We start from the raw sequence: 25,134 nt of genomic DNA, 5'->3' as shown, positions 1-25,134 counted from the left end.
GGGGGTGTACTCAATTCAAGGTTCTTTTTGTTTGTTTTGTTTGTTTTTTGGATTTTTCGAGACAGGGTTTCTCTGTATAGCCCTGGCTGTCCTGGAACTCACTCTGTAGACCAGGCTGGCCTTGAACTCAGAAGTCTGCCTGCCTCTGCCTCCCAAAGTGCTGGGATTACAGGTGTGCACCACCACTGCCTGGCGATTCTAGGTTCTTGACTTAGGCTCCGAGAATGAACTTCAGAGAGTGGGCTGGGGTACAGCTTGGTGACAGAGTGCTTGTACAGTATATGTACAGGACCTTGTACAGGTCCTGGGTCTCACACCCAGTAACCTCTCAGAACCAAAACAAACATTAGCCCACTCCGCACCCCCTTCTCAGCCACTGTGGATCAAACCCGACAGTTTTAATCAGATCTTTAATTTTGAAACCAAAGGACCAAAGGAACAGGGTTCTCAGATGAGATCCTCAGCAAACAGAAGACAAAACCACTCGGGAATTTAGATACTTTCTGTGATGCGGGCCTCCATAGTGAGTATTTACTCTAGTCCTACAAGGCGCTTTTGCTTCTCTGAAACCAAGCTCTCATTGACCTCATCAGTGTGTACAGGTAGGGAGAGGGCCTGACTTCCTCCTTTGGATGAGTCAGCACACACAGGAGTTCCTACCATTCACCACTCCCAGTAGGGCTGACTTCCGTAGTGAGCAAGCACTCAGAAAATCTGTCCTCCTTGCCTGCACCCAGTCAGTCCTTTTGATCACATGATCACTTACATAAAGGCAGCACCCATTTGCATTTGGTGGGTGAAATTTTTTTAATCAACTTGTGACTTGGTGACACGTGTGGAAATCAGAGGGTCCAAGGGATAGAAGTCAGGTTGTCAGGCTTAGGGGCAAGTCTGGCTCTGTCCTTCCACCTCGAGCATCCCAGGGATGGAACTCAAGTCACTAACTAGGCTTGACAGCAAACATCTTAACCTGCGGAGCCGGCTCACAGGTGGTGGACTCTTTAATCATGCCCAACTCTGCTTGGGTTAAGGCAGGAAGGAAGAGAGGGAGGACATCTCCAAAGGCAGCATTCTCAGTAACTAATTACTGTAAGTCTGAAATTCTTGATTCCAAAGTTAAGAATGTTTGCCAAAGCTGGGTGTGATGGTACATGCCTGTAATCCCAGCATCTGGATGACCCAGGTAGAAGGGTCAGGAGTTCCAAGGTCATTCTCGGTTATAAAGGGAGTTTGAGCCTGGCTACATGAGTTCTTGTCTTAAACATTAAAAGAAAAGGGGGTGGGGGGGAGAAGTGGATGTTGCCAAAAGAAGACAGCTTGCCTCTATGAAAACTTGAACTGCCCTGAGCAAAGATGGTTGATAATCAGAAGGCGGGAGCTGGTTACCTAGCACACTGGTCAGAAGACAAGTGTTTCTGTAAGCATACATGTGGCCACAGATGAAAAATCTGAAAAGCTCCCCCATATATACCATACCACACTGTGTCTCCAATGGAAATGAATAGCCTTGTCATTTGTATGTGGACAGAGTCTGTCCGAAGCAGCTGGTTCCTTATGTGGGCTGGTTCGGGGTGTTCACTCAGCTGTAAAACACCGAAACAAACAACGGTACCGCCTGTCTAGGATCCCAGCCCTGAGAAGGCAAGGTTTAAGAAGATTCAGAATTCAAGGTCATGTCCCTACAGAGTGAGTTTGAGGCCAGCCTAGCCATATGACACCCTGCCTCAGAAATCAATGCCCCAAGAGAGGAGGAAGAGAAACTGTGTCATTTGGATGTAAAGAAAGGGGGAAAGAAAAAAAGTGTACACTTCCTCTTATATGCAGAATCTAGATTTTACACGCACGCACGCACGCACACACGCACGCACACACCAAAACAAAAGGGAGACTACTGGGATGGAAAGGGAGACCAGCAGGGCAGGTGAGGGAGGGCAGCTGAGCGTGTGTATGGGAAGATACAGGGATAAATACTTATGGGGAGGAAGGCTCTGCTCAGCTGGTAGAGTACCTGCTGCTGACCTCCTGGGGCTGACCTCCAGCTGGGTTAGGAAGCAAATGTCATCTCTGCACTGGGCAGGTAGAGAAAGATGGACTTCTGGGAACTGTCGGGCCAGCCAGCCTAACTTAACAAGTGAGCTGCATTTTCAGTGAGAGACCCTGCCTCAAAAATAGGCTGGAAGACACTCAAGCATTGCCCTCTGCCCTTCATAGGCACACTCAGGAGCACCTACACCCACACGGAAAACGCCCACATACAAATAGGCACACAAGCCAAGCAGTGGTGGTGCACGCCTGTAATCCCAGCACTCTGGGAGGAAGAGGCAGGCGGATTTCTAGTTCAAGGCCAGCCTGGTCTACAGAGTGAATTCCAGGACAGCCAGGGCTATACAGAGAAACCCTGTCTTGAAAAAACCAAATTAAAAAAAAAAAACCAAAACAAACAAACAAACAAAACAAATAGGCACACACAAAAAGAGAGAAAGAAAATATCATAGGAAACCCTATTTTTTTTTTAATTTTTTTTTTTTTTAGCAATAATCATGCCTCGGATAAACCTCATTGGCTACGATACTGCCACTGCACAAAGCTAGGAAACCCTATTATTTTGTATGCTAACAACAAATTCTAAGGAAAAGATATTGAAGGTCATCCTTGGTTAGGAAACATTTTCTCAAAAAGTGAGAGAGGGGAGAGGGAGAGATATAACAAAGATTCAGACACCAATGAAGCTAAAAATCTGAAAATGTGTAAATGTATAAATGCATTATATATCTTTATAAGCATATATATTCATGTGTGTGTGTTTGCTTCAGTTTTCAGAATTCACATTCATTGCCGGGCTGTGGTGGCGCACGCCTGTAATCCCAGCACTCTGGGAGGCAGAGGTAGGTGGATTTCTGAGTTCAAGGCCAGCCTGGTCTACAGAGTGAGTTCCAGGACAGCCAGGGCTACACAGAGAAACCCTGTTTCGAAAAAACAAAAAAAAACCAAAACAAAACAAAAACAAAAAGAATTCACATTCATGTAGAAATGGAATGGCAAAATTTTCATATTCCAGAACTGGAATAAAATATATTTATGGCAAAAGGGTGGGGGGGGGGGGCAACATGCTTGGCACATACGGTCTTTAGACAGCATCCTAGCTTTCCCGCGTCCTCTCAAGTCATTTGATCTGTGCAGGGCTGAGGTCAGATGATTTCCAACCTGAGTCTTGGTCACGTGCCAAGCCACAGCCACACTTGAAAAGACGAGCACTTCCTCGAGTTTAAAAGGCTGCAGGCCTGTCGCTGCATCCAGTGGCAATTGTAGGGTAACGGGTTAAAGAGGCAGAGACAGCGGGCTGTGCATAGCCATGTGTTTTATTGGATCTGGTGTCTTTCTTATTTTACAAAATAGGTAGAAGAGCCCAAAATGCAAAGCAGTCAACAATGTCTGAAGGGAGCGGGAGTGCGGGGGGTCTTCCCCTCAGACCCTGGCTGACTGGGAAGGGGCGTGACTGAGACAAGCAGGTTTATTAATAAGGAGCAGCATAGCAGGATGCTGACAACAGGCTGGACCTGGATCCTCTGGTCCCTGCCCTCTAGGTGAGCTCAGGAGCATCTCTGGGTAGACTAAAGAGAGGGAGAGGGTCCCTAGGGCCCCTGGGCATGGTGGGGAGCCGGGCAAGGAGTCTAATGGGTACCCCCACACTGGGTTCAGATGGAGCACCCGTCTTCTTCCCATTCCCCTAAGGCAACCACTAGGAGTGATCAGACTCAAGTTCAGGAAAATCCCTGACTCACTCCATGCCTCTATATCTAGATAGGGGTCATGGAGAATCAAACAGCTGTCACCGGAAGGGCTGACAGCCAGAGGGTAGGTGGGGCCTCGACAGGCATCATTGATACACGGGTCACCCCTCTTCCGCTGCCAGTCACCACTCCCACCATACAAGCCAGGAGGAGGGAGAGGATTCAGGATGAACCAAACATCTGCATCCCGGGCTCTCCTAAGACACTGAGAAGTGTATGGTGAATTTCTGGGACATTGCTAAGGACATAAGGCCTTCTGAAACCCACACTATGCAGCGGCAGTCCTGAGGAACCAGGCAGTGACAGCCCACCCGGCCTCTCATAGTCTGCCCAGGCCTTCTGGTCTCTACTCCAGTCAATTCCTAGGACCTAACTGCCAGCTCAGGGCTGAGATTTTTCTGCTTTCTTGTCTCCCCCCGACCCCACTCCCTCTGGGCCCTCAAAGGCTAAGCTGAAAAGCCAGTCAAGGACATGGACAAAGCATGTTCTCTGAGAAGGAAGTCTTAGAGGAAAAATCTATGAGATTAGGGATGGGGAAAGCACCATAGCAGGAGACATTCTGTCTAATGTGGTTTCTAGAGTGGGGCTGGGAGGAGGGGGAGAACCACTCAGTCCCTACACCAGGGCTGCCCTCAGCACTGGGTCTAAGAGCTGTCGGGGGCTGGGAATCCACCCCCCAGACTGAACTTGCCTACTCTGGCCACTTAGCTCTGGGATCTAGACTGCTGAAGCTCCAGGAATTGAATCCCTACAGCCCCCAGGGTACAGGTAGGATGAGGACAGACCTGGGGAGAGGAGAGTTAGGTTCACCTGGACTAGGGCTACAGCGTGGTCACCCCAGGACACACTAACCCCTCCCCCTGGGGAGCTAGATGACATTATCAAAGAGTTGCATGGACCTCATGATGTTCTCGTCCTGTGGTCAGGGCATGAGGGAAGACAGGTAGAGAGAGAGAGAAAAAAAAAACAGCTTGTCAGAGACACAGAGAAGGACATTTACTCAAAGATGGGGATATTCAGGCATTAAGAAGAAGGTTACCTAGGGGGATCTGAGGCGGAGACAGGGCAAATCTGCCCTGGTCATGAGAGAGCAGGATTGGGAGTTGGGGTGTGACATTTTGTTGAGGGAGCCTTTTCCTGTTTCATGGATTTAGGTCTAGAGTTCAGAACAGGGGTGTGGAGAGGGTGGAGTCATACCTGCTGACAAGACTCAATGAATTCCTCGATGGTCACCACACCGTCCTTGTTTCTGTCCATCTTCTGTACAAAGGTAGTCAGGCAGAGGAATGAGGGGAACAATGGGAGAGGGAGGGAGAGAGAGAGACTTAGGGAAGTGACTTCTTGGGCCCTGGTGTCCCTCCCCTCCACCCCGCCCCCCACTCCCCCCAGCCACCAGCCTACTCAGACCCAGGCACCTGAAAGAAGCTCTCCACATGTTCTCTCGGGGCCTCCTCCCGGAGGGCAGGGTACGTGTGCTTGCCCATCATGTCATAGATGGACTTCATAATGTCAAGCATTTCCTGTTAAGCCAAATGAGATTTTTCCTAAGAGATTCCAAATTTAGGGGTCTGGGGCCAAGGATGGACCTCACCCACCCCTCAGTGCTGACACCTATGACACTTTCTTCTGGAGCACATTGTCACCCGGCACCCCACCCGCCACCCCCTTGCCCTCCGGTGGCCCTGCACCTCCTTTGTGATACAGCCATCCTTGTTGAGGTCATATAGGTTGAAGGCCCAGTTCAGCCTATCATCTATGGTTCCCCGAAGAATCACCGACAAACCAGCCACAAAGTCCTGGAAAGGAGGTGGAGGGCACTTTGCCAACCCGTTCTTTGGGTTTGGCATGGAAATCTTGCCCCCCCACCCTTGTTTGACCCATCTCTCCTAGCTCACCTCAAAACTGACAGAGCCATCATGGTTGGTGTCAAAGGCATTGAAGAGAAAAGTGGCATAGTTGCTGGAGTCTGTGGATGGGTGTGGGACAGACAAGACATGTTCTCACTTCTCCTCAGCCTTCAGTTTCTCAGCACTCCCAGACCTCTAAACCCTCTTCCCACCTCAGCCTAGGGATGGGCATCTGGTGCCCCCTTGGGTGTCTGACTCCTCACCTCCTTGGGGAAAGAACTGAGAATAAATTTGCTTGAAGTTCTCCTCATTGACAATTCCACTGGGGCATTCCTGGGCGGGGACAACCAAACTGAGCTGACACACAAACCCCACTCCCCTCCCACTCAGTACCACCCTTAGAGAGACTCCCAGAAGGAGGAAAAAAAATCATCTTGCCTCTGTGTAATTTACCACAGAGTTCTTTCTAGTAGGGACTGGCAAGCAGACTTCTTCCCCGTGTACAAATAAACACAAACTAAACCATCACAAGCCCAGCACCCGAACCTCAGGCTAGAAGTTGGGTCCCCCATCTCCCTCTTCAAAGCATCCAGGCCATGTTTGCAGCTAGTCCTCCCCGACTCAGCCCTTGTCCAGATGGCTATGCCCTCCACTCACATTCTTGAAGCCTCGGTACAGGACCTGCAACTCTCTGCGTGTGAACTTGGTTTGTTCCTGGAGCTGTTCCAGACCCTCAGGCCGGTGACACACCGTGGACAGTTCAAACTCATCCTCCACGCTGTCTGCAGGGAGTGGTAGGGGGATAGCTTTGCCTCAGGTCAGGCCCCTGAGATCGCTTAGGCAATCTTCAAAGTACCTAATCCATCCCCGCCACACCTTTCTCCCTGTCCCATCTTCCACACCCAGGAGAACAGTTTGCCTGACTCGGAGCTGAGAACGTCGGGTGTGTGTGTGGGGGGGGGGAGACACTGGTCAGCTTCGAGGTCAGTTGGAGCTACGGCTATGCCGGGCTCCAGACTCAGTACTGGCCCCTGGCCCGTGATGGGGGACAAGCCCTTGTTTTATCTTCTCAGTAAGAGGATAGAAAGGGGCCCAGGCACGCCAGAAGGTCGGAACCTTTCTTGAACCAATTTAAAGCTTCCCAGCCCCAACTCTCTGGAGGGCCCACAACCCAATCGAATCCCAATCAAACCCCGCCCATCCCAGCCATGCCCGAGCCATGCCCCGCCCAGCTCCAGCCAATCATCATTCAGATCGCAATCCCAACTCCGCCCTCAGTCCCACCCTAGTTCCCAACGTCCATTCCCCCCTCACCCGCCCCCCGCAAGTACCCCCATCCCGCCCCAACCAGGAGAGTAAGTCACCTGGGTCCAGCGGGCGGGCTCTGTGGGGGCGGAGGGAGGCTGGGGCAGCTAATGCTGAAGGGAGCGAATTGTCACCGAGAAGGCGGCAGAAGACCAGGCCAACTGCAGACACTCCCCTGGCCCCACCACACTCACAGGAAATCTCGCAGACTTGAGAGTTTCAACACACGAACCCCAGACCCACAACAAAGGCACATCACAGTGCGCACAGACATTCGTGATGAAATGGACTCCCCACAAACAGTTCCCTTCTTTTACCAAATTCACTCTCCATGGCAACACCATCTGAGTGATGCAACTTTAAGTGATCAAATAGCTACTGGGCCTTTATGGCTTACAACATTCGGTATGCTTTTATAAGGTGGACAAGACTCAGCGGGAGAAATGGAACCTATAGACAAAAGGAGGTCACTACTCAATCCGGGGCCATTTAGTTGAAGATCAGGCTAGCACAGGAAAACCTCAGTATCCTGACATCTGGGAAGGTGGGCTCCATCCTCTCCACCTGTCACCTGTTAAGGCACAGGTGACATACATTTGAAGGTCTGAAACAGCAGGGTGGGAGGCCACAGAAGTGCAGACCAGCTAAGCCACCACATCCCAGGCATGACCATGCTTTTGCGGGCTCGGGCTTTAGGCCTAACACACTAGCCCCTGCTCACCATTTTGCAGACTAAGGGTGCTCATGAGCATTCAGGATCTGAGTATACATTCCAGTTTGTAGCTACACCCTTCACATCCAGACCCAGCCAGTTCCCATTTCCCACCACACTGCACACATGCACGCACGCAGGCACGCACGCAGGCACGCACGCACGCACACCCCACCCCCAGAAGCATAGGAGAGGCACTTGCTTTCACTGACAGAGGGCAGGGCTTGGGGCCCGCAGCACGGCAGCAGCTTGAGGAAACGCTGCTTCAGGGCTTTTTTACTGGGCCCTGGAGGGTGGCCTGGGAAGAGAGAAGACCCCAGGAAGGTACATTAACTCCCACTGCCCCTCGGTTCGTGGTTTGCCTGTCTGCTCCCCCACCAATCACAAATCGATACTGGCTGGGGTGGGGATAGGAGATGAATGGGGGCTGTGTAGGCAGGTAGGATAGTTGAGGCCAGGTTGCCTAGTGGGTTGTATAGACAGGGAAAGTCAACTGGGGTCAGGCTTGGTCATGCTGCATAAGGACAAAAGCAGGCAAGAGGGAGGCAGCCTCAGTCTGCTAATGGCTAACCTGGGGTATTGTCTAAGGGATTGTCTGAATAAGGATTTCTCTCTCTCTCATGCACTCGCGAGTGCACATACACACACACATACACACACACACATACATATACAAACACACACATACATACACAAACACACACATACACACATACATACACAAACACACACATACACACAAACACACACACATACATATACAAACACACATACATACACAAACACACACATACACACACATACACACATACATACACAAACACACACATACACACATACAGACATACATGTAAGCACACACATACATGCACATACACACATACATATACAAACACACATACATACACAAACACATATACACACATGCATGCATACATGTAAGCACACACACATACATACATGCACATGCACACACACATACACATACACACACTAACATACATACATATATACATGCACATACACATACATATACACATATACACAAACACACACATATACACACATACATATATACATGCACATATACATACATACATATACACACATACATACATACACATACACACACACAAGCATGTTGCATAGTAACAATTTAGAATGGTAGGTGACAGAGAAGACAGTAACACTTGATGGCCTGAGCATGTTTCAAACACAAAGATAGAGACCTAAATACTCTAATATACACAAATATGACCAAAGTAAACCATGGTCACACATATGAGAGCCATATAGACCATCTCATGCCCAGCATGATCAAACCACGGAAAAGATACAGGCATCATAACGCTCTGTCTGAAGGATCTCAAGACTTAATGGCCAAAGTTATTATGACACATCTAACATTCTGACCTATATCGCTGTAAAGGTTAATATCTATTGTTAGCTTGCCTGGAGTTAGAACCATCCAGAAAGCTGGGCAGTGGTGGCCTATGCCTTTAATCCCAGCACTCAGGAGGCAGAGGCAGGCTGATCTCTGTGAGTTCAAAGCCAGCCTGGTCTACAGAGTGAATTCCAGCATAGCCTGGGATACACAGAGAAGCCCTGTCTTGAAAACAACAACAACAACAACAACAACAACAAAACAACAAAAATAATCTCCTAGGAGATACACCTCTGGACATTTGATTGAAGATGTCACCCACCCTGAATGTGAGTGACATCATCCCATGGGCTGGGGTCCAGACTGAATAAAGGGGGACAAAGGAGAAGGCAGGCTGAGACCAGCAATGTGTGTAACCCTCACTTCTGCACCTTCCTGATGTGATGGATGGCAGCTACAAAGGTCTGCCCATCACTTCTTCAGTGGGAAGCAACAAACACAGAAGACTGGTCCAGGAATGGGGTTATTACCACAAACCTGGGTGCTGTGTAGGCCTTAGAACCGGTGTATGAGAGAAATGGGGCGTCTGAAGCCGTGGGATAGAGAGGGCCTAGGACTTTAAGTTGGGCTTGCTGGGCCATTTCAGTGAGACCCCCGTGGCAGATGAGCATGCCCGCGGAAATGCAGACAGTGGGACTCATGACAGCTCAGTGGAAGAGTGCCTGCCCTTGAAGACCCTAAGCTGCACTGGAGCCCTCAGGATGCTGGGGATGCCAGAGCTATGGAAAAGTTGCAGACATTAAAGAGAGCAGGTCCAGAAGAGAGAGACTAAAAGTAACAGAGGAAAGGGACTGCCCAGACGTGCCCAGGCCATGCCACCAAGACCCCCAATACAGATGCAGCACTGCAGAACTTACTGTGTGCCTTGCTGGGCTTAAGTCTTGCTTTGGTCCAGCCTGTCCTTGGCCTGCCCCCCTCCCTCTGTTAAAATGAGAACAGTCACTCTGTACCATTGTGCACTGGAATCTCATCACTTCCTTTGACTTTACTGGGGTTCGCAGTTAAGAGATTGCCCTGAGTCTCAAAAGGGACTTTGGGATTTTTTTTTTTTAAACAAATTTAAAACTGTTAAGATTCTGGGAAATTTGGCGCCAAGGAAAAAGCTCACTGGGCAAAAGCATTGGCCATGCAAGTCTGCTGACCTGAGTTCAGTCTCTAGTACCCAGGTAAAGACTGGAATGTGTTGGCACACATCTGTAATCTAAGCACTCCTCTAGGAGATGGGAGGCAGAGACAGGGTAATCACTGAGAAACTCCCATGACTGCTCACCTGGAGTACACAACACGGCAGTAGCAGAAACCAGAGAAACCTTCACTCAACAGAAAGTGTGAATGGACTTCTGAAGGGTGACCTCTGACCTTCATCTCATGGTATGTGTAGACATACACATGCTTAAAAAAATTTGTGTGTGTGTGTGTGCATGCGCGTGTGTATGCTCATACAGATGAACTAAATACATTTGAATTATGAGGTAATCACACGAGCCTTTGAAGACCAGGGATAGAAAAGTTGACAAAGGATAGGCTTGTGATGACTGGGTTTAGAATCACCTAAGGATGCCTATGTGTGTTTGTGAGAGTTTGAATGAAAATGGCTACTATGAATACTTGGCCCCTAGTTAGTGGAACTGTTTTGGAAGGATTGGGACGTGTGGCCATGTTGGAGGGTTGGAGGAAGTGTGTCACTGGGGAGTGGACTTGGTTTGTTTCATTATTATTATTATTATTTTGTTGTTTTTCGAGACAGTGTTTCTCTGTGTAGCCCTGGCTGTCCTGGAACTCACTCTGTAGACCAGGCTGGCCTCAAACTCAGAAATCCACCTGCCTCTGCCTCCCAGAGTGCTGGGACTACAGGCGAGTGCCACCACCGCCCAGCCTTTTTTTTTTTTTTTAAAGGTTTATTTATTATTATATGTGAGTACACTGTAGCTGTCTTCAGACACTCCAGAAAAGGGCATCAGATCTCATTACAGATGGTTGTGAGCCACCATGGGGTTGCTGGGATTTGAACTCAGGACCTCTGGAAGAGCAGTCAGTGAACCATCTCTCCAGCCCCACATGGAGGTTTCAAAAGCCCACATTAGGCCTAGCTCGTGCTCTCTCTCTCTCTCTCTCTCTCTCTCCCTCTGTGTGTGTGTGTGTGTGTGTGTGTGTGTGTGTGTGTGTGTGTATACGCGCCTGCAGCCTGCGGACCAGGATGTAAAGCTCCAGCCACACACTTCAGTCCATGCCTGTCTGCTTCCCACCAAGATGACCACTGACCACGGCCTAACCCTCTAACTGGCAATCAAGCCCCCAATTAAATGCTTTCTTTTCACACGGTGTCTCCTCACAGCACAGGACCAGGAACCGTCCGCCTCTGAGGATATTTCTAAGTTGCTTTAACTGAGGAGGGAATCCCCACCCTGAATGTGGGGCAGCAGTATCCCACGGGCTGGGGCATAGACCGAATAAAAAGTTAAACAGGTCGGACTGGGCTCAACATCAGCATTCGGTTCTCTTTCCTGACTGTGGACACGATGCGACCAGCTGCTTCGGGGTCCTGCTGCCACAGCTAAAGACAACGCAGCACCCTGCCTTCCCCACTGTGGACTATATAGTCAAACTAGGAGCCAAACAACCCTTCTTTTAAGTTCCTTTTGCCTCAGCAATGAGAAAAGTAACGAATACAGTCACCACATACATGGCACCCCCACACTATGACTGTCCTTCAGCCACAACAGCCTAATTTGTCCTGGCACATCCACCCGGCCCTCTTTACTCTATTTATTTATTTATTTATTTATTTATTTATTTATTTATTTATTTATTTTGGTTTTTTCGAGACAGGGTTTCTCTGTGTAGCCCTGGCTGTCCTGGAACTCACTCTGTAGACCAGGCTGGCCTCGAACTCAGAAATCAGCCTGCCTCTGCCTCCCGAGTGCCAGGATTAAAGGCGTGCGCCACCACCGCCCAGCTCACCCAGCCCTCTTGAAATCCCCCCTCCATAGCACCTCAATCTTCCTTCTGAGGAACAAGGTTTCTTGTTCCCGAGTCTTTCACTGAATGACCAGCTCTTTGAAGGTGACATAGCAAACTATTACAAAGTGACAGATCTTAGCTGGATGTGATAGTTCGAGCCTATAATTCTAGCACAAAGGATCGGGGTTCCAGGCTAGCCTGCTGGTTGTGTCCTCCTCCTTGTTTCTACATGTGCCCTTCACTGCAGCTGAACCCCAGGAGACCCCTAACACTATCACATGTGTGTCTCGGCTGCACTCACTACTACTACAGCTCCACTGGCGTCGGGACTAGGGTTACTGGTACCTAGACTGCCGGACTAGGGTTACGGCATTCCTAGTGGGGCCCAACTCCCTTCAGTTATATTCCTCTTCTGACATAACTCTCTATGCCACACTGTCCTCCTAAGACAGGCTCTACCCAGAGGCCTGGCCCTCGCTCCAAGGGGGTAACTGTATAAGGTTACCACCTTCTCCCCTCCAGTCCATCCCAGCTCACCCAGGAGTTACTGAAAGGTAGTGGGGAGGCAATAGGCCAGGCCAGGATCGATGGTGGCCTGGCCCTTGGCCCAGGCCTCCATTAGCCTGGACTCTGGTTTCCCGAAGCTGGATTATATATACCCAGGGCCTCTGGTGGTGGTGTCAGCTACCCAGGTGGTAAATGGCTCTCCTGGGCCCCCACCTTCCTTGCTTCCCCATGTTGCCTGCTTGCACACTCCTAAGCCTCATGTGTCTCCTCTCTTGCATATTCCGTGGTAATGGGGGTTTCCAGATGGCCCTCGATCACCACCACCATCTAAAGGGGATGTGAATCAGAGGCAAATGACTTCATCTGTAATGAGATGGTCCTCAGTTGGTCTGGGTCTGACTCCTTGTTTCTACCTCTGTGGTGAGAGGATGGAGGTGCTCTTACTGAGCCCCAAAACAGGCAATCCCTAGACCCTCCTCTTGTCTTTGGCTTCTTTAACATCTTTCCAGTTCTGCCAGCTGTCTATCCTAGACTCCTCGCCCTCTTCCCTTGCCTGTCATGGTTCTCGCCTGTCTCTGGTATCACTGGGTGCCACAGATTCTTGCTGTGAAGAAGGGGATGCAGGTGGAGCGTGAGTGGTTCGCTGTACCTGGCAATGCTACCCTCCCAGCTGACATGGGACAGGACAGATGGAAGCCCTGGAGACCATTCTTCACTTCAAGGAATTTGGGAGGTGAAGGGCTTTAGATATCCAGGCTAAGACCTGATCCACTCTTGATCCCCAAGCCTGGACAGAGCCACAGATGTCTTGGCCACAATGTTCCCGCTCTTATGCCCCCCTGAATACACTCCCACCTATGCCTCAGTCTGGGGCTATATATCCTCTGGGAACACTGGGAACAGTTACACATTCAACCTGCTACCCAAGGAGGCTGGGCCATCTGTCCTGCCAGCCCGGGAACAGTAGCATCCACCATCTCACAAAGTCTTGTGACTCCAATATGCAGTCATGTCTGCATACACATACACATACACAAGCTTACACACTATCTCCTCTTACACATGAACATAGAGGGACACTCCATGTCTCACACAGTGAGTCTACCCCCCACCGCTTCCTGAAAACCTTTCAGTACCCAGACCTGGATACACATATCTCGAGAGTGACTTTGGGACCCTGGCTCCAAAACAGACTTATCCTGGTGTGTTCTCTGGTCCTGTGTGCCAGCTGGCTCCCGGTGTGCCCAGGTCCTCCTCACTCTCTCTCCATCCCCTCCCCGCCTCCGGATGCTAACCTCTCTTGCCTTTGTCATCTCCCATGAATCCTGTTGCCCGCATTGTCACTTGTCCCTTCTCCTAGGCGCCTCTGCCAAGCCTGCGCACTCTGCACTCTGGCATGAAGAGAGCACACCCCAGTCCCCAAACAGTAACTCGGACATGCCCAGCTACCTGGGTTACCTTCCAAGGAGACAGGCTCGAACAGGCCAAACTGTTCCAGAACCTTGACAAAGAGAAGCAGGACCACGAGTACAGCCACCACTTCCAGCCCTTGCAGGGGCATGGCCCCCACCTACTGATGCTCAGACGGGATGCACTGCTCCACACCTCTGCCCCTCAGACTCCCCTGCTTGGGTAAGGCTGAGTAAGACTGCCCTGCAGCCTCCCTCCACTCCCGCCCTGGGTCTCCTCCCTTCCCCTCTCTCTCTCCCCGCCTCTGCCCCACACACCTCCCAGCCACAGCCTCCGCCTTTCCCCTCCTCTTCATGCTGCTGCCTCAGCCTCGGGGCCAGCACAGCACTTCCTCCACCGGATCTTTTGGTGTGAGGGAGATGGGATTAGAAGAGCGACCTGCTCCAGTGTGGAGAGCTTCCCCCAAGACACCGTGATGCAGGAGGGGGCAGCTGAGCTTTAGAAGGCAGGCAGGGAGGATGCAGGGTGTGTGCATGCGTGTGTGAGAAACTATGAACTGTAACTGTACCCGGGTAAGTAAGAGATGGGGAAGAATATATCCTGAGTTCTGAGTGTTTTCCTATGTGTATAATCCCCTTTTATGTGCGTCTGTGTTTGTGTGTGATTGGGTGCTTGTCACAGAGGTGTGTTTGGAAGTATGATCGGCCTGGGTGTCTATGGAATATACATGTATGTGTCAAATCTGTGGGGATTTCTGAGAGTGTGGGGTGAGGTGTGTTTTAGGAGGCTTCTGGCCTGGGATCCTAGGTTGGGTAGACATGCATGTACTGTACAGAGAGGCAATGGGTCTATGGCTACATTAATAGATTAATATAGGATTGTGTGAGAACATAAGGGGAAGAGAAGTCGAGTGACCTCTCCTGTCAGAAGGACACTATCAGCATCGATTGCGGTTGTCATGGAGACTGTGAGGCGGGAAGCACTCTCTTCCCACAGGCCACAGGCAGTGAAACTGAGGCCCCGAGGATGGGAGGATTAGGTCTCACCACAGAAGCAGGGAAAAGGCCACTGGCCCTTTTATGACCCTCCAGGGCGGGAACTTACTGAGGCTGCCTCTGGGACTCAGACAGCTAGAACTCCTGAGGGAAGAAAGGCGGGAGCTGTGGTTTCCCTTCTTCAGGCTAGAGATTCATCCTGATATGCCAAAGCCTGATCCCTCCTCTGGGAGAAGCCCAGGATAGGAGGGAAATATGAACCCCCACAGTGTCGTCTCCCAACGCCTTGAATCATTTCTGAAGTCTCACCCGTCCTGCTGTGGGGCAGTGAGAGGGGGTAGAGAGGCCTTCTGGACTGTAAACCACAAGACAAAGGCCCTCTCAGTTAACACTGTTACCATGACATTCAACTGAGCACTCACTTCTACTAGATGATGCTATGTTATAACTTACAGATGCTATCAAACACATACCAAACGGAGCTCTCCCTACAAATCTTTGAAGGCATTCTCCCCTGCGCCCGAACCAGAGTAAGATTATGTCCAATGTCAGTGCCTCCACTTCAACCCAGTCTGGCTCTGAGCCTATCCTCTGTGGCTCCCTTCTTGAAAAGCTCCCACTTTTGGGGGGTGGCCCTTGCAAGGGTCCCACTCTTGGGTTGCTCCAGGATTATTGGGTCTCAGTTGGGCAGGTGGTCCCTTTGCTCCAGTGGAAGGTCCAACTGCACTTCTACAAAGCTACCACTGGGGGTCAGTGTCTACCTCATACCCTATCTTAGCCCTGTGTGTTTACCTGCCCTGGAAGGTTGGGGAGGAAGGTAGCTGTGTCCACTGTGCCTCAACACTCTGTTGCCCATCTCCCGATGTCGGTGGCAAGAAGGGAGTCAATTCACAGTTGGCTGCAGTTTCTCATACCTTAGAAGTTATTGCTTCACAGATGAAAGCAGTCTATATCCCAGGAGCACACCACCCCTGGCCTAGAAGGCCTTTAACATCAAGAGAGCCCTCAGTTTCAGCCACTGTCCCACAGGTGGTCCTACCTGAAGACCAGGGACTCATCACCCTCTAAGCCTATGAAGCCTTCCCTTTTTGCTACCCCAGAATCCAGGTGTCCCCCACCTTTCCAGGCAGCTGAATTCCTTTCTTTTCTCAGCCTTCAGACGACTACCCAATTCCTGGAGCTGGGTGGACTGAGGCAGCATATTCCTGAAACGCCAGCACCCTTGCAAATGGCTGCAGGAGAGTCAGACACTCAAGGACAGCCTTGGCTACACAGGTTATTTAAGGCCAATCTGGGCTACTTGAGATCATAGGTTTTTTTTGGTTTTGTTTTTGAAATCCTGTTGAATCTACAAAATGCAACACCTAATTCAATAATGTTTAATAAGCAGAAACAGGAGAGAAGAGAGGTGGTATCAGAAACTAAAAATGCCAGACTCCCCCGAAGTCAAATCACTGTAACTTGTACTCAACTGGGTGAACCCCCAACCTCCTTTATTTCACATTTAAAAAGCATTATTTGAGCTGGTCAGGGTGGCTCATTCCTTTAGTCCCAGCATCAGGGGTAGCAGAGGCAGGCAGAAGCTCTGAGTTCAAGGCTAGCCTGGTCTATAGAGTGAGTTCCAGGACAGCCAAGGCTACATAGAGAAACTATGTCTTGAGAACAAAAACCAAACCAAACCAAAAGAAAAAACCCAGTATTATTTGGGGGGAAGAGTTTAGGGAATTGTCATGGCACACGTGTGGAGGTCAGAAGACAACTTGTAGGAGTCTCTTTTACCTCTAGGGTCCCAGAGCTGGAGCACAGGTCAGGAGGTTTAGTGGCAACTGCCTTTGCCGGCTGAGCCATTGATGAGAGGTTTTTATTTAATTTTTTCTTTTTGTTTCTTGAGACAGGGTTTTTCTGGAATTTACTCAGTAGACCAGGCTAGCCTGAAACTCAGAGATCCTCCTGCCTGTGCCTGCTGAGAGCTGGGATCAAAGGTATGGGCCACCACCACCGCCGCCCTGCCATCACCACCACCTGGTCCCCTTAGCTCTTAGCATGTGTGTGCTTGTGTTTCTCGCCTTACAAAGCTTTCCATGGCAGCAAATGAACTAGAACGTGAACACTGGACAATTCCGTGAATGATGAACAAGCTTTACCACTATGACCAACAAGGCGTTAGGGTTCCACAGCACACAGGAGCTCACAGATGGTTCAGATTTGTTACTGTGATTTTTTTTTTAACTTTTCCCCCCTTTTAGATTAATTTTATGTGTATACGTATTTTGCCTGAATGTATATATGTGCACTATATGTACACATGGTGCCTGTGGAGGTCTGAAGAAGGGATCAGATCCCCTGAAATTGGAATTGTAGATGATTGTGAGCTATCCTGATGCTAGGAATCAAATCCAGATCCTCTGCAAGAATGATAACTGCTCTTAACTGTGAGCCGTCTCTCTTAACCCCTAGTCAGGGTTTTAACATAGCCTAGCCTGGCCCCAAATGTAACTAGCCAAGAAAGGCCTTGACTCCCAGATATTCCTGCCTCTGCCTCAAAAGTGCTGGGATTACAGGTGCGTTCCACCAAATTGAACAACATTCTCTTCTGACAGCTTTTCCCACTAGCAAGGTGCACAGTGCTAGTGGCTGTAAACTTCAAGTCTGTCATTAGGTGGGGAGACAGTCCTCACGGAGAAAATTGTTCTGTTGTGTGACTACTGGAGATAAACTGTTCTAGGCAGGCCACTGAAAGAGTTAGTTACATTGCAAATGTCTTCTGATTGGGAGGTCTAAGCTGGTATCATGGTACTGAGGCCCAAACCCAGGGTCTTGTATGTGCTAGACAACAGTTTTACCACTGAGCGGATGGAGAGAAGACTCAGTACCTAAGAGCAAATACTGCTGCTGCTCCAGAAGACCTGGGTTCAGTTCCCACACCCAACAGCTCTCTGCCTCCTGGAAAGCTAGCTCCAGGATACTTGGTGCCCTCTTCTGGCCTCTGAGGCCATCTGCACAAACATATACAAACATATATATATATATATAAAGTAGTTCTACCATCAAGCTACAGCCCCAAATCCCCAACCTTGAGTGTTTGGGTTTTTTTTTTTTTTAAAAAGCCATATCCTCAGACCAGGGTCTTGCTATGTAGCTCAGGGTAGCCAGGGTCTTCTGCCCCCACCTCCTAGGTGCTGGACTCACATGTGCTACTGGGTCTAGCTTTAAGCTGACCACACATGCCCGGAATACTAACACCTAAGGCTGAGGCATGCAGCTCTTGGAGTTTGAGGCCAGCTTTTACTACTTAGCTAACTGCAGGCTACCCAGCCATGGCTATGTAATGAGAATCCATCTTTAAAAAATGCTGGCTCAAACATCAACGGCCCACCTTAACAAAAGGATCAGCATTTGGTAAGCACACTAGTTATCAGTATGTATTATTCTATGCCACCTCCATGATAAACCTGAGAGGAACTGATATTCGTGAAATGACTTTTCCCAAGAAAGTAGTTACTATTCTGGTAAAGAATGACTTTGGTCACAGCCTGCCACCTGTTGCCTCTCTCGGGCCATCTCCGACCATCTTGGTAGTGTCAAGAAGACAGTTTATGGTGGGAGAGCTAAGGGTGACAACATTTAAAAGGGCTGGGTTCTATGACTGCTAAACAGACTACCTGGATGGAAAGAGGCACCATCTTTACATTAAAGCAAAAGGCGGCATCATAGCAGTGCCTCCTGTGCTCTGCTGCTGGAGAGACGAGGAGACAACCCCGTGTCCAAGCATCCTGTTCACGTGTCTTCTTTTCCCCTCCAGCTATGAGGCCTTGATCTAGCCTCCCAGTGACTCCCGAGTCTAAATCCACCAGGCTTCCTAGGTAGGAAGAGAAGGAGCTCTTCTCCAGAGTCCCCCTTCCTCCTACAAAAAACTTCAAGTCTTGAGAGCCCAACTGGAGACTGACACTGACTGACTCCGGCTGTTCCATGGGCTTTAATCGCCCCGTTTGCCGTGCTTGGGGATCAAACTCTGGGTCTGTCACCTGTGAGGCAAACACAAGACCCGTGAGCTGCACTTATAGCAGTCAAACAAGGAGGTGGTGGCACACACGTACTGGGGAGGCAGAGGCAGGAGAATCTGAGTTCGAGGCCAGCCTGGTCTACAGAGTTAGTTCTAGGACAGCCAGTGGTAAACAGAGAAACCCTAATGGTCTCTAAAAACTAAAACCCAAACCAACCAAACAAAAGAACTCACAGCAGTCCACCTGCCTCAGCCTTCTGGGTGCTGGGACTAAAAGTGAGCTCCCTTTCACCCAACCTGAATTTTTATTTTTTATTTTTTGGGATGGGCTCTCACTGTGTATCTGTAGCCCGAATTACCTGAGTACTCATCATGCACTTCAGGTTAGCCTCAAGTGCATGGCAATCCCCAGCCACAATGCCCAGACTTTTTTTTCTTTTGAAGACAGGGTCTTTATTTATTTCTCCTTCTCCTTCTCCTCTCCTCCTCCTCCTCCTCTTCCTCCTTTTCCTCCCCAGTTTTTTGAGACAGGGCTTCTCTGTTTAACAGCTGTGGCTGTTCTGGAACTTACTCTGACTCAGAGTTCTGCGTGGCTTCACTCCCCCCCCCCCCCAAGTTCACGGTCTTTCTATGTAGCCTTGGCTGGCTTGATACTTAACATGTGACCTAAGACAGTTTTGAACTCTCGGCAATCTTCTAGCCTCAGTCTCTTGAGTGCTAAGATCCCGGGTATGTGTGGCCAGACCGTCTCTAATGACATTTGTTTGGGTTGGTACTGGGGATTGAACCGAGGGCCGTGCACATGAGGTGAACACGCTACGACTGAGCCATATAGTGAGCTCCAGAGGGAAATCTTAATGGAACCACTTTAGGCAAAGTGAGAACTCAAGACTCAACTGTTAGGGCACTGGACCGGTCCTTCCCAGACATCTCAAATCTCACCACAGAGATGCTGCTAGCATTAAGTCATTTACTATCCACAGTTCAAGTCTGGAAAAATACTGCCTTATGGAGGAGCCCACACCCTAAGCCACCTGCTCTCCTCTGTCACTCCACCACCAAAGACCCCAAAGTCCTTGTCTCAGCCCCCCAGACTATTCCATCCCCAGCTAATCAAAAAGATCCTGCAGCCCCCAGCTGCATCAGGTGATTAATGACCTCCCTAGGCGTTGGGGCTATTTTGGGTCCTGGAAGTCAAGCCTGCAATGATTGAGAGCTGGCCCCGCCTGGCTCCAGCCATCTGTCACTGGAGACAAGCACGAGCAGGGGGCTTGAGGGGATACATGCTCCCCGAGAGACTTGTAAGCATGGCTCGCACCCGGCCCCAGCCCGCCGCCTCCTGAAGGCGCTTGGCCTGAAGCAGCCACAGGCCCTGCATGTACTGCAGGGCTCAGGTGGAACTCCAGGTAATGAGGCAGAGAACTGTCATGGGGCCAGATTGTTTCCGTTTCTTTGAAGGCAGATGGGAGAATTCCAAGTTCTGTGGGCCCAGATAGCCCTAAGGAAACCTAAGTGGAAGTGTATGCAAACCTCAATGGCACCACATGGAGCCCACGATTCACAGCATAAATCCACAAACTTCATGCTGACGTACGACTTCATGAAAGCTAGTTATCTGACTCAGGGTCCTCAAACCAAACTCCAAAGCATTATAACCCTGGCTGTCCCAGGATGCACAACCTTGGAGACACACAACTCCATCTGTCTGGTCTGGTCAGGCATGAACTCACCTGTGAGCTCAGCTTGTTCTAGCTTTTTTTTTTTTTTTTTTTTTTTGACACTGATAAGTCATTGTAAGACACCCCCCACCCTACCCCAAGTGATGGCGATACAGGGCTGCGCCTTTCCCCAGCCTAGTGACCAGCTTCTTCCTTCCGTCCCCGCGCTCTGCCCCTTCCTTGAGGCGTTACCTTCAATGAGCAGCCCTTTTCGATGTTGTGGGCCATGATGCCTGATGCTCCGTGAGTGATCCTTATCCCCTGCTCTACTCTGAGCGAACTTGCCCTCTTACCCTGCTCCCTCCGATCTCTGTGAGAAGCCCTTCTCTCCGGCTCTGTAAGGCTCCGATCCCGAGCCACTCACTTTTAGAGGAGTCCTCCCTTCCCCTCCTCATACCTGGCGACAGTGACCCAGTCACCAACTGGTAGAGAGATCGAGCTGCCTGCCCCAATGGGCTCCGGCACCTGCGAGGGCAGCGGTTCATGGCTCGGCTGAGAGCAGTGTCCAAGCTCCGCCCCCAAGGTCCCTGGCTGAGGGCGGCGCCGCCCCCATTAGAGTGGGTGGTGCGAGGGCAAGACTGACAGGCGAGTGTCTCAGAGCCTGAGCCTTTCAGATGCAGGCTCCTGGCCTCACAGGGGCACCTTGATCAGGTCATCTTAAGCACTCTGCACCCACCCGCAAAGCTCTTAGAGACGGGGGTGTGCCGGAGGGGCGGGGCGTTCTCTCCTCACAGCTTTCTCTCCAAACGTCTTCTGGATTTCTGGTAAGGAAAAGAGGTACACACGAATTTTGAAAGAAAACCTGGATGACTGAATGATGAATGACTTGTTTATTTTAGATCGGGTCTTGTCTGGCATTTGCGACATGATTCAGGCTGGCCTCAAATTCCCAAGTGCTGGGATTAGTGATGTGAGCCACTACAGATCTTATTTACCCTTTTTTGCTCCATTTCAACCCCTATTCCGGCTGTTTTCCCCACCCCCACTTATTAGCACAGGGACTCTACAGGGGTGAGAGGACATAGTTGTCATGGCAACTCTCCACACTTCCTGGACCAACGGGAGAAAAAGCAGGAAGGAGGAGAAAGGACAATCATTAGCTTAGTAAACCTAGTGTTGCCTCCTGGCTCCAGATCCCTTTCAAAACTATGCCTGTCCCTGGCTGTCCTAGAACTCACCCTGTAGACCAGGCTGGCCTCGAACTCAGAAACCCACCTGCCTTTGCCTCCCAAGTGCTGGATTCCAAGTGCTGGGATTAAAGGCATGCGCCACCACCGCCCTGCCAGTTTTCTCAAAAAAAAAAAAAAAAAACAAAAACAAAAAAACCCAACTCAACCATCACATGCTGGCTCCCAGCAAACTGCAACAGATAGAAGTCCCTCACCCATCAATCTCTGTGCAAACTCCTTTCTAGGACTTACTGCTATCAATAAAACCCTATGTAAATCCTTCCAGCACCTACACACAATTCAAAGCCATAGGAGATGTATGTCCCATTTCTTCCACTGGAAGCGAGCCTATATTAAGAGAAGACAACTACCACCAAACGCCACACCTGGTCCACCATTGGCAACAGTGCCCACGAGGAATTAGTTTCATACGCAGGGCTCTTTGGCCACATGGGGGCGCTCCGCCCATAGGAACGATACTTTAATTACCAAAGGAAGACTCCAGAGGCCCTGGGGCATGGCCAGTCAGGACCCAACTCTCATCTCCGCTTGTACTGTTCTTGCTCGGGTTCTTTTTGATTGGGTTACTGCTGAACGCTGATGCAGCCTTTCCCCGCTGAGCAGCACTGCCAAACAGCCCCACTCGGCAGGTAAGAACACGAAGAATTGGGGGCGAGGGAGCAGGCACACCTTACCCTAGCCCTACGAAACAGTCTTTCCCAACTGCTCCGAGCTTGGGGTAAGATTGCGACGGTCAGGGTGTATCCAAGAGGCTCCGAGTCATAACTTTAAGACCACTTTGCTGCCAGCATAATGAACCAATATGACAGAGATACGGCCTCTTCTTTCCCCTATCCCAAATCCAAGTGAGGAATCCCGCCTGCACAGGGAAGGGACGGGCGGGAGCACGCTTCAGCACCGTGGACAACGACTCTTCCTTTGGGCCTCAATCAGTGGACTCGAGTCACAAGATGAGCCTCTCTTTACCAAAGGAGAGGTCTCCATAGTGTTCCCCAGTCACGTGCAGGGCCATCTACGGCAAGGATGCTGATGATTGGAGCGTTTAAGGTTTGGGTCCAGCCTAGACTACAGAGTGAGTCCAAGGCCAGGACTGTGCAGCAAAACACTCTTCTCATGATAAATTAGTTAAAAATAAATGAATCAGGTTGCCCAGCAAGGAGAAGATTTCACTAATGGGGAGCATCGGGGTAGGAAGTAAACTAATAGCATGTTAATGGGGGCTCCTGGACCCTAACTGCTTTCAAGGATATGGAGTTGATGGTGGGTGCAGAGTAGAACCGGATCCCACACAGGTGAACATTCTTCCTTCTGGGGGGTCTTGACATTGCAACTAGGGTCTTCCCAAAGTCAGCAGCCGAGACTTATTCTCAAAGCACAAGATCCTGGCCCCTCCACTGCTCCCCAGGTTTTACCCTGACTCCACTGAGAAGGGCAAGGATTATGGTTTCCCCTTCCCCAACTCGTCCAGCTTTGCCTCTTAGGACAGACAGCCTCCCTCCTCCTCTTGGATGGAGTTCTTAGGCAGACTGCACAATGAGACACACAAATATGGAAATATGGAAATTTGGGAATATACAAAGGTGACAAAGTCATTTATATAAACAATCTACCTACCAAGCTCAGGACTCTACACATGCATACAGACAGACATACTTAGTCTCACAGACCCTCCCAAGGTGGGCCACAAAGTGTCAGGGGTGTTGGGGGGGTGAGGGGAGCCTTACTGCACTTCGTAGGCCCATAATTTCTGTTTTTGTTTTTTGTTTTTTCAAGACAGGGTTTCTCTGTATAGCCCTGGCTGTCCTGGAACTCACTCTGTAGACCCGTCTGGCCTCGAACTCAAAAATCCGCCTGCCTCTGCCTAGGCCCATAATTTCTATCTTTGGTTCTGAAGGAAAACAAGAGGTTTAGATGAAGTTCTAATAGGGTAATTAAAGGGGCTTTGCATGTCCAGAATGATAATGAGTAATTACACTCCAGGGTAGAAACTAACCCGGCACTAACTGGAGGCTCTCTACAGGGGCTAGGTGCTAGAACCACAGGGTGCCTCTGCTGGCCAGGCTGTTTGGGGGTGGGTCTCTTTTTGGGTCCTTGAGCTATTTGCAGGAAATGGAGAGAGCAAAGGGGGGTGGGGGGAGAGGGGAGACACTAAAGATCCTTGCTGACACCAGCAAGGCGGAGAGGCAAAGAGGACAGAAATGCCACTAACACTTACAGGGCCCCCATACATGAGAGGAGGCAGCACCAAATGCTGAAACGGCCCATAGACCACCATTACAAACACACTTTTAACAAATGCTCATCCCAGAAGTCTTCTAAAGGGACAGAACACCACCAAGTGACACCCTGATGCACTCTGGTGGTCACATGCCAGTTCATACAGAATCACTCAAAGCACATAGTTGAACATGTAACAGACATACGGTTCAAACAAACTTTACTAGTGCAGCCAGGGTCCTACGCAACCGCACTCAAACATCTGGCAAGACCATAAAATCGTACTGCCTCATGCAATAGCACTCACCCTGGCTGTCACCAGAGCTCAAGGCACATGGTGACTAGCTGTGGGAGGTGCACACATACATACACAGACACACAACGACAGGTGCTCACGCACGTAACACCTCCCACTCCAGACACACTCCTAGCCCTGTGTCACACACGCCTACACCTGCTGCCTCTCTACACCTGCCCCACCTGTTCTTCCTCAGCGCCCTAGGGACCCAAAGCTTTGAATCCCAGGGTCTTGCTCCCCAGACCAGCCTGGAAGGGGCATAGGAACCGGGCAGAGTGTGTGGAAGGGCCAAGCCAGGGTCAGAGAGATGGAAGGGTCTAGGGCGATGGAGTCTGCTCACCCTCCCAGGACCCCTGAGCCACCGACTCACCCGTAAGCTGGTCATAGGAGCCGTCCAGATCTCGGGATTCGGACAAACTCTCCTTTCGGCCTTGGCCCCGCATGGCCCCCGGCGCCCCGCTCCCGCTCGGGCCGTGGGAGGGGGCGCCGGGTGGCCGGGGTAGGGCGCTCACACAGCGCCCCCTGGCGGAACAGCGACCTGCTGGGGCTGGGGGCCGTGAGTAGGGGCTGGCAGGGCTTTTCTCTGGGGAGCGCTGGGTTTGGGGGCCCACCTCAGAGTCCTGGGGCAGGAGCAGGAGCCTTGGGCAGCAAGTGAGAGCGGAGCAGAAGGCAGAGTGGAGCCGAGAGCGGAGCCCGAGCCCAGCCGCCTCTCCTCCGCCCCCTCCCCGCGGCTGTC

The 25,134-nt window shown here is 50.5% G+C and overlaps 1 protein-coding gene and 1 non-coding gene across 4 annotated transcripts; both read right to left on the bottom strand.

Moving 5' to 3' along the window:
* Window positions 1–2,452: 2,452 nt before the first annotated feature.
* On the bottom strand, window positions 2,453–2,589 carry LOC127676798 (U4 spliceosomal RNA). The gene has a single exon (XR_007976218.1). It is a non-coding gene; the product is annotated as a U4 spliceosomal RNA (small nuclear RNA).
* A 670-nt stretch (window positions 2,590–3,259) lies between these two features.
* Window positions 3,260–25,039, bottom strand: Kcnip2 (potassium voltage-gated channel interacting protein 2). 3 transcript variants are annotated; one of them, XM_052184792.1, is made up of 10 exons: window positions 24,769–25,039; window positions 7,858–7,953; window positions 7,003–7,104; window positions 6,296–6,420; window positions 5,902–5,971; window positions 5,687–5,757; window positions 5,480–5,587; window positions 5,207–5,311; window positions 4,989–5,051; window positions 3,260–4,707 (listed from the first exon to the last, which is right to left on the bottom strand). In XM_052184792.1, the coding sequence occupies exons 1-10, from the start codon at window positions 24,839–24,841 to the stop codon at window positions 4,660–4,662; spliced, it is 861 nt and encodes a 286-aa protein (XP_052040752.1). In that variant the 5' UTR covers window positions 24,842–25,039; the 3' UTR covers window positions 3,260–4,659. The 3 variants fall into 3 exon arrangements, with proteins under 3 accessions (XP_052040752.1, XP_052040736.1, XP_052040744.1); XM_052184776.1 differs by lacking the exons at window positions 7,003–7,104; window positions 7,858–7,953; window positions 24,769–25,039 and adding an exon at window positions 14,017–14,194 and having other exon boundaries at window positions 3,261–4,707; XM_052184784.1 differs by lacking the exons at window positions 7,003–7,104; window positions 7,858–7,953; window positions 24,769–25,039 and adding an exon at window positions 14,026–14,194 and having other exon boundaries at window positions 3,262–4,707.
* Between the last annotated feature and the right edge of the window lie 95 nt (window positions 25,040–25,134).

Source organism: Apodemus sylvaticus, chromosome 1 (assembly GCF_947179515.1).
Source record: "Apodemus sylvaticus chromosome 1, mApoSyl1.1, whole genome shotgun sequence".
Classification (NCBI taxonomy): Eukaryota; Metazoa; Chordata; class Mammalia; order Rodentia; family Muridae; genus Apodemus; species Apodemus sylvaticus.
This window is presented reverse-complemented; position numbering and strand designations above follow the sequence as displayed.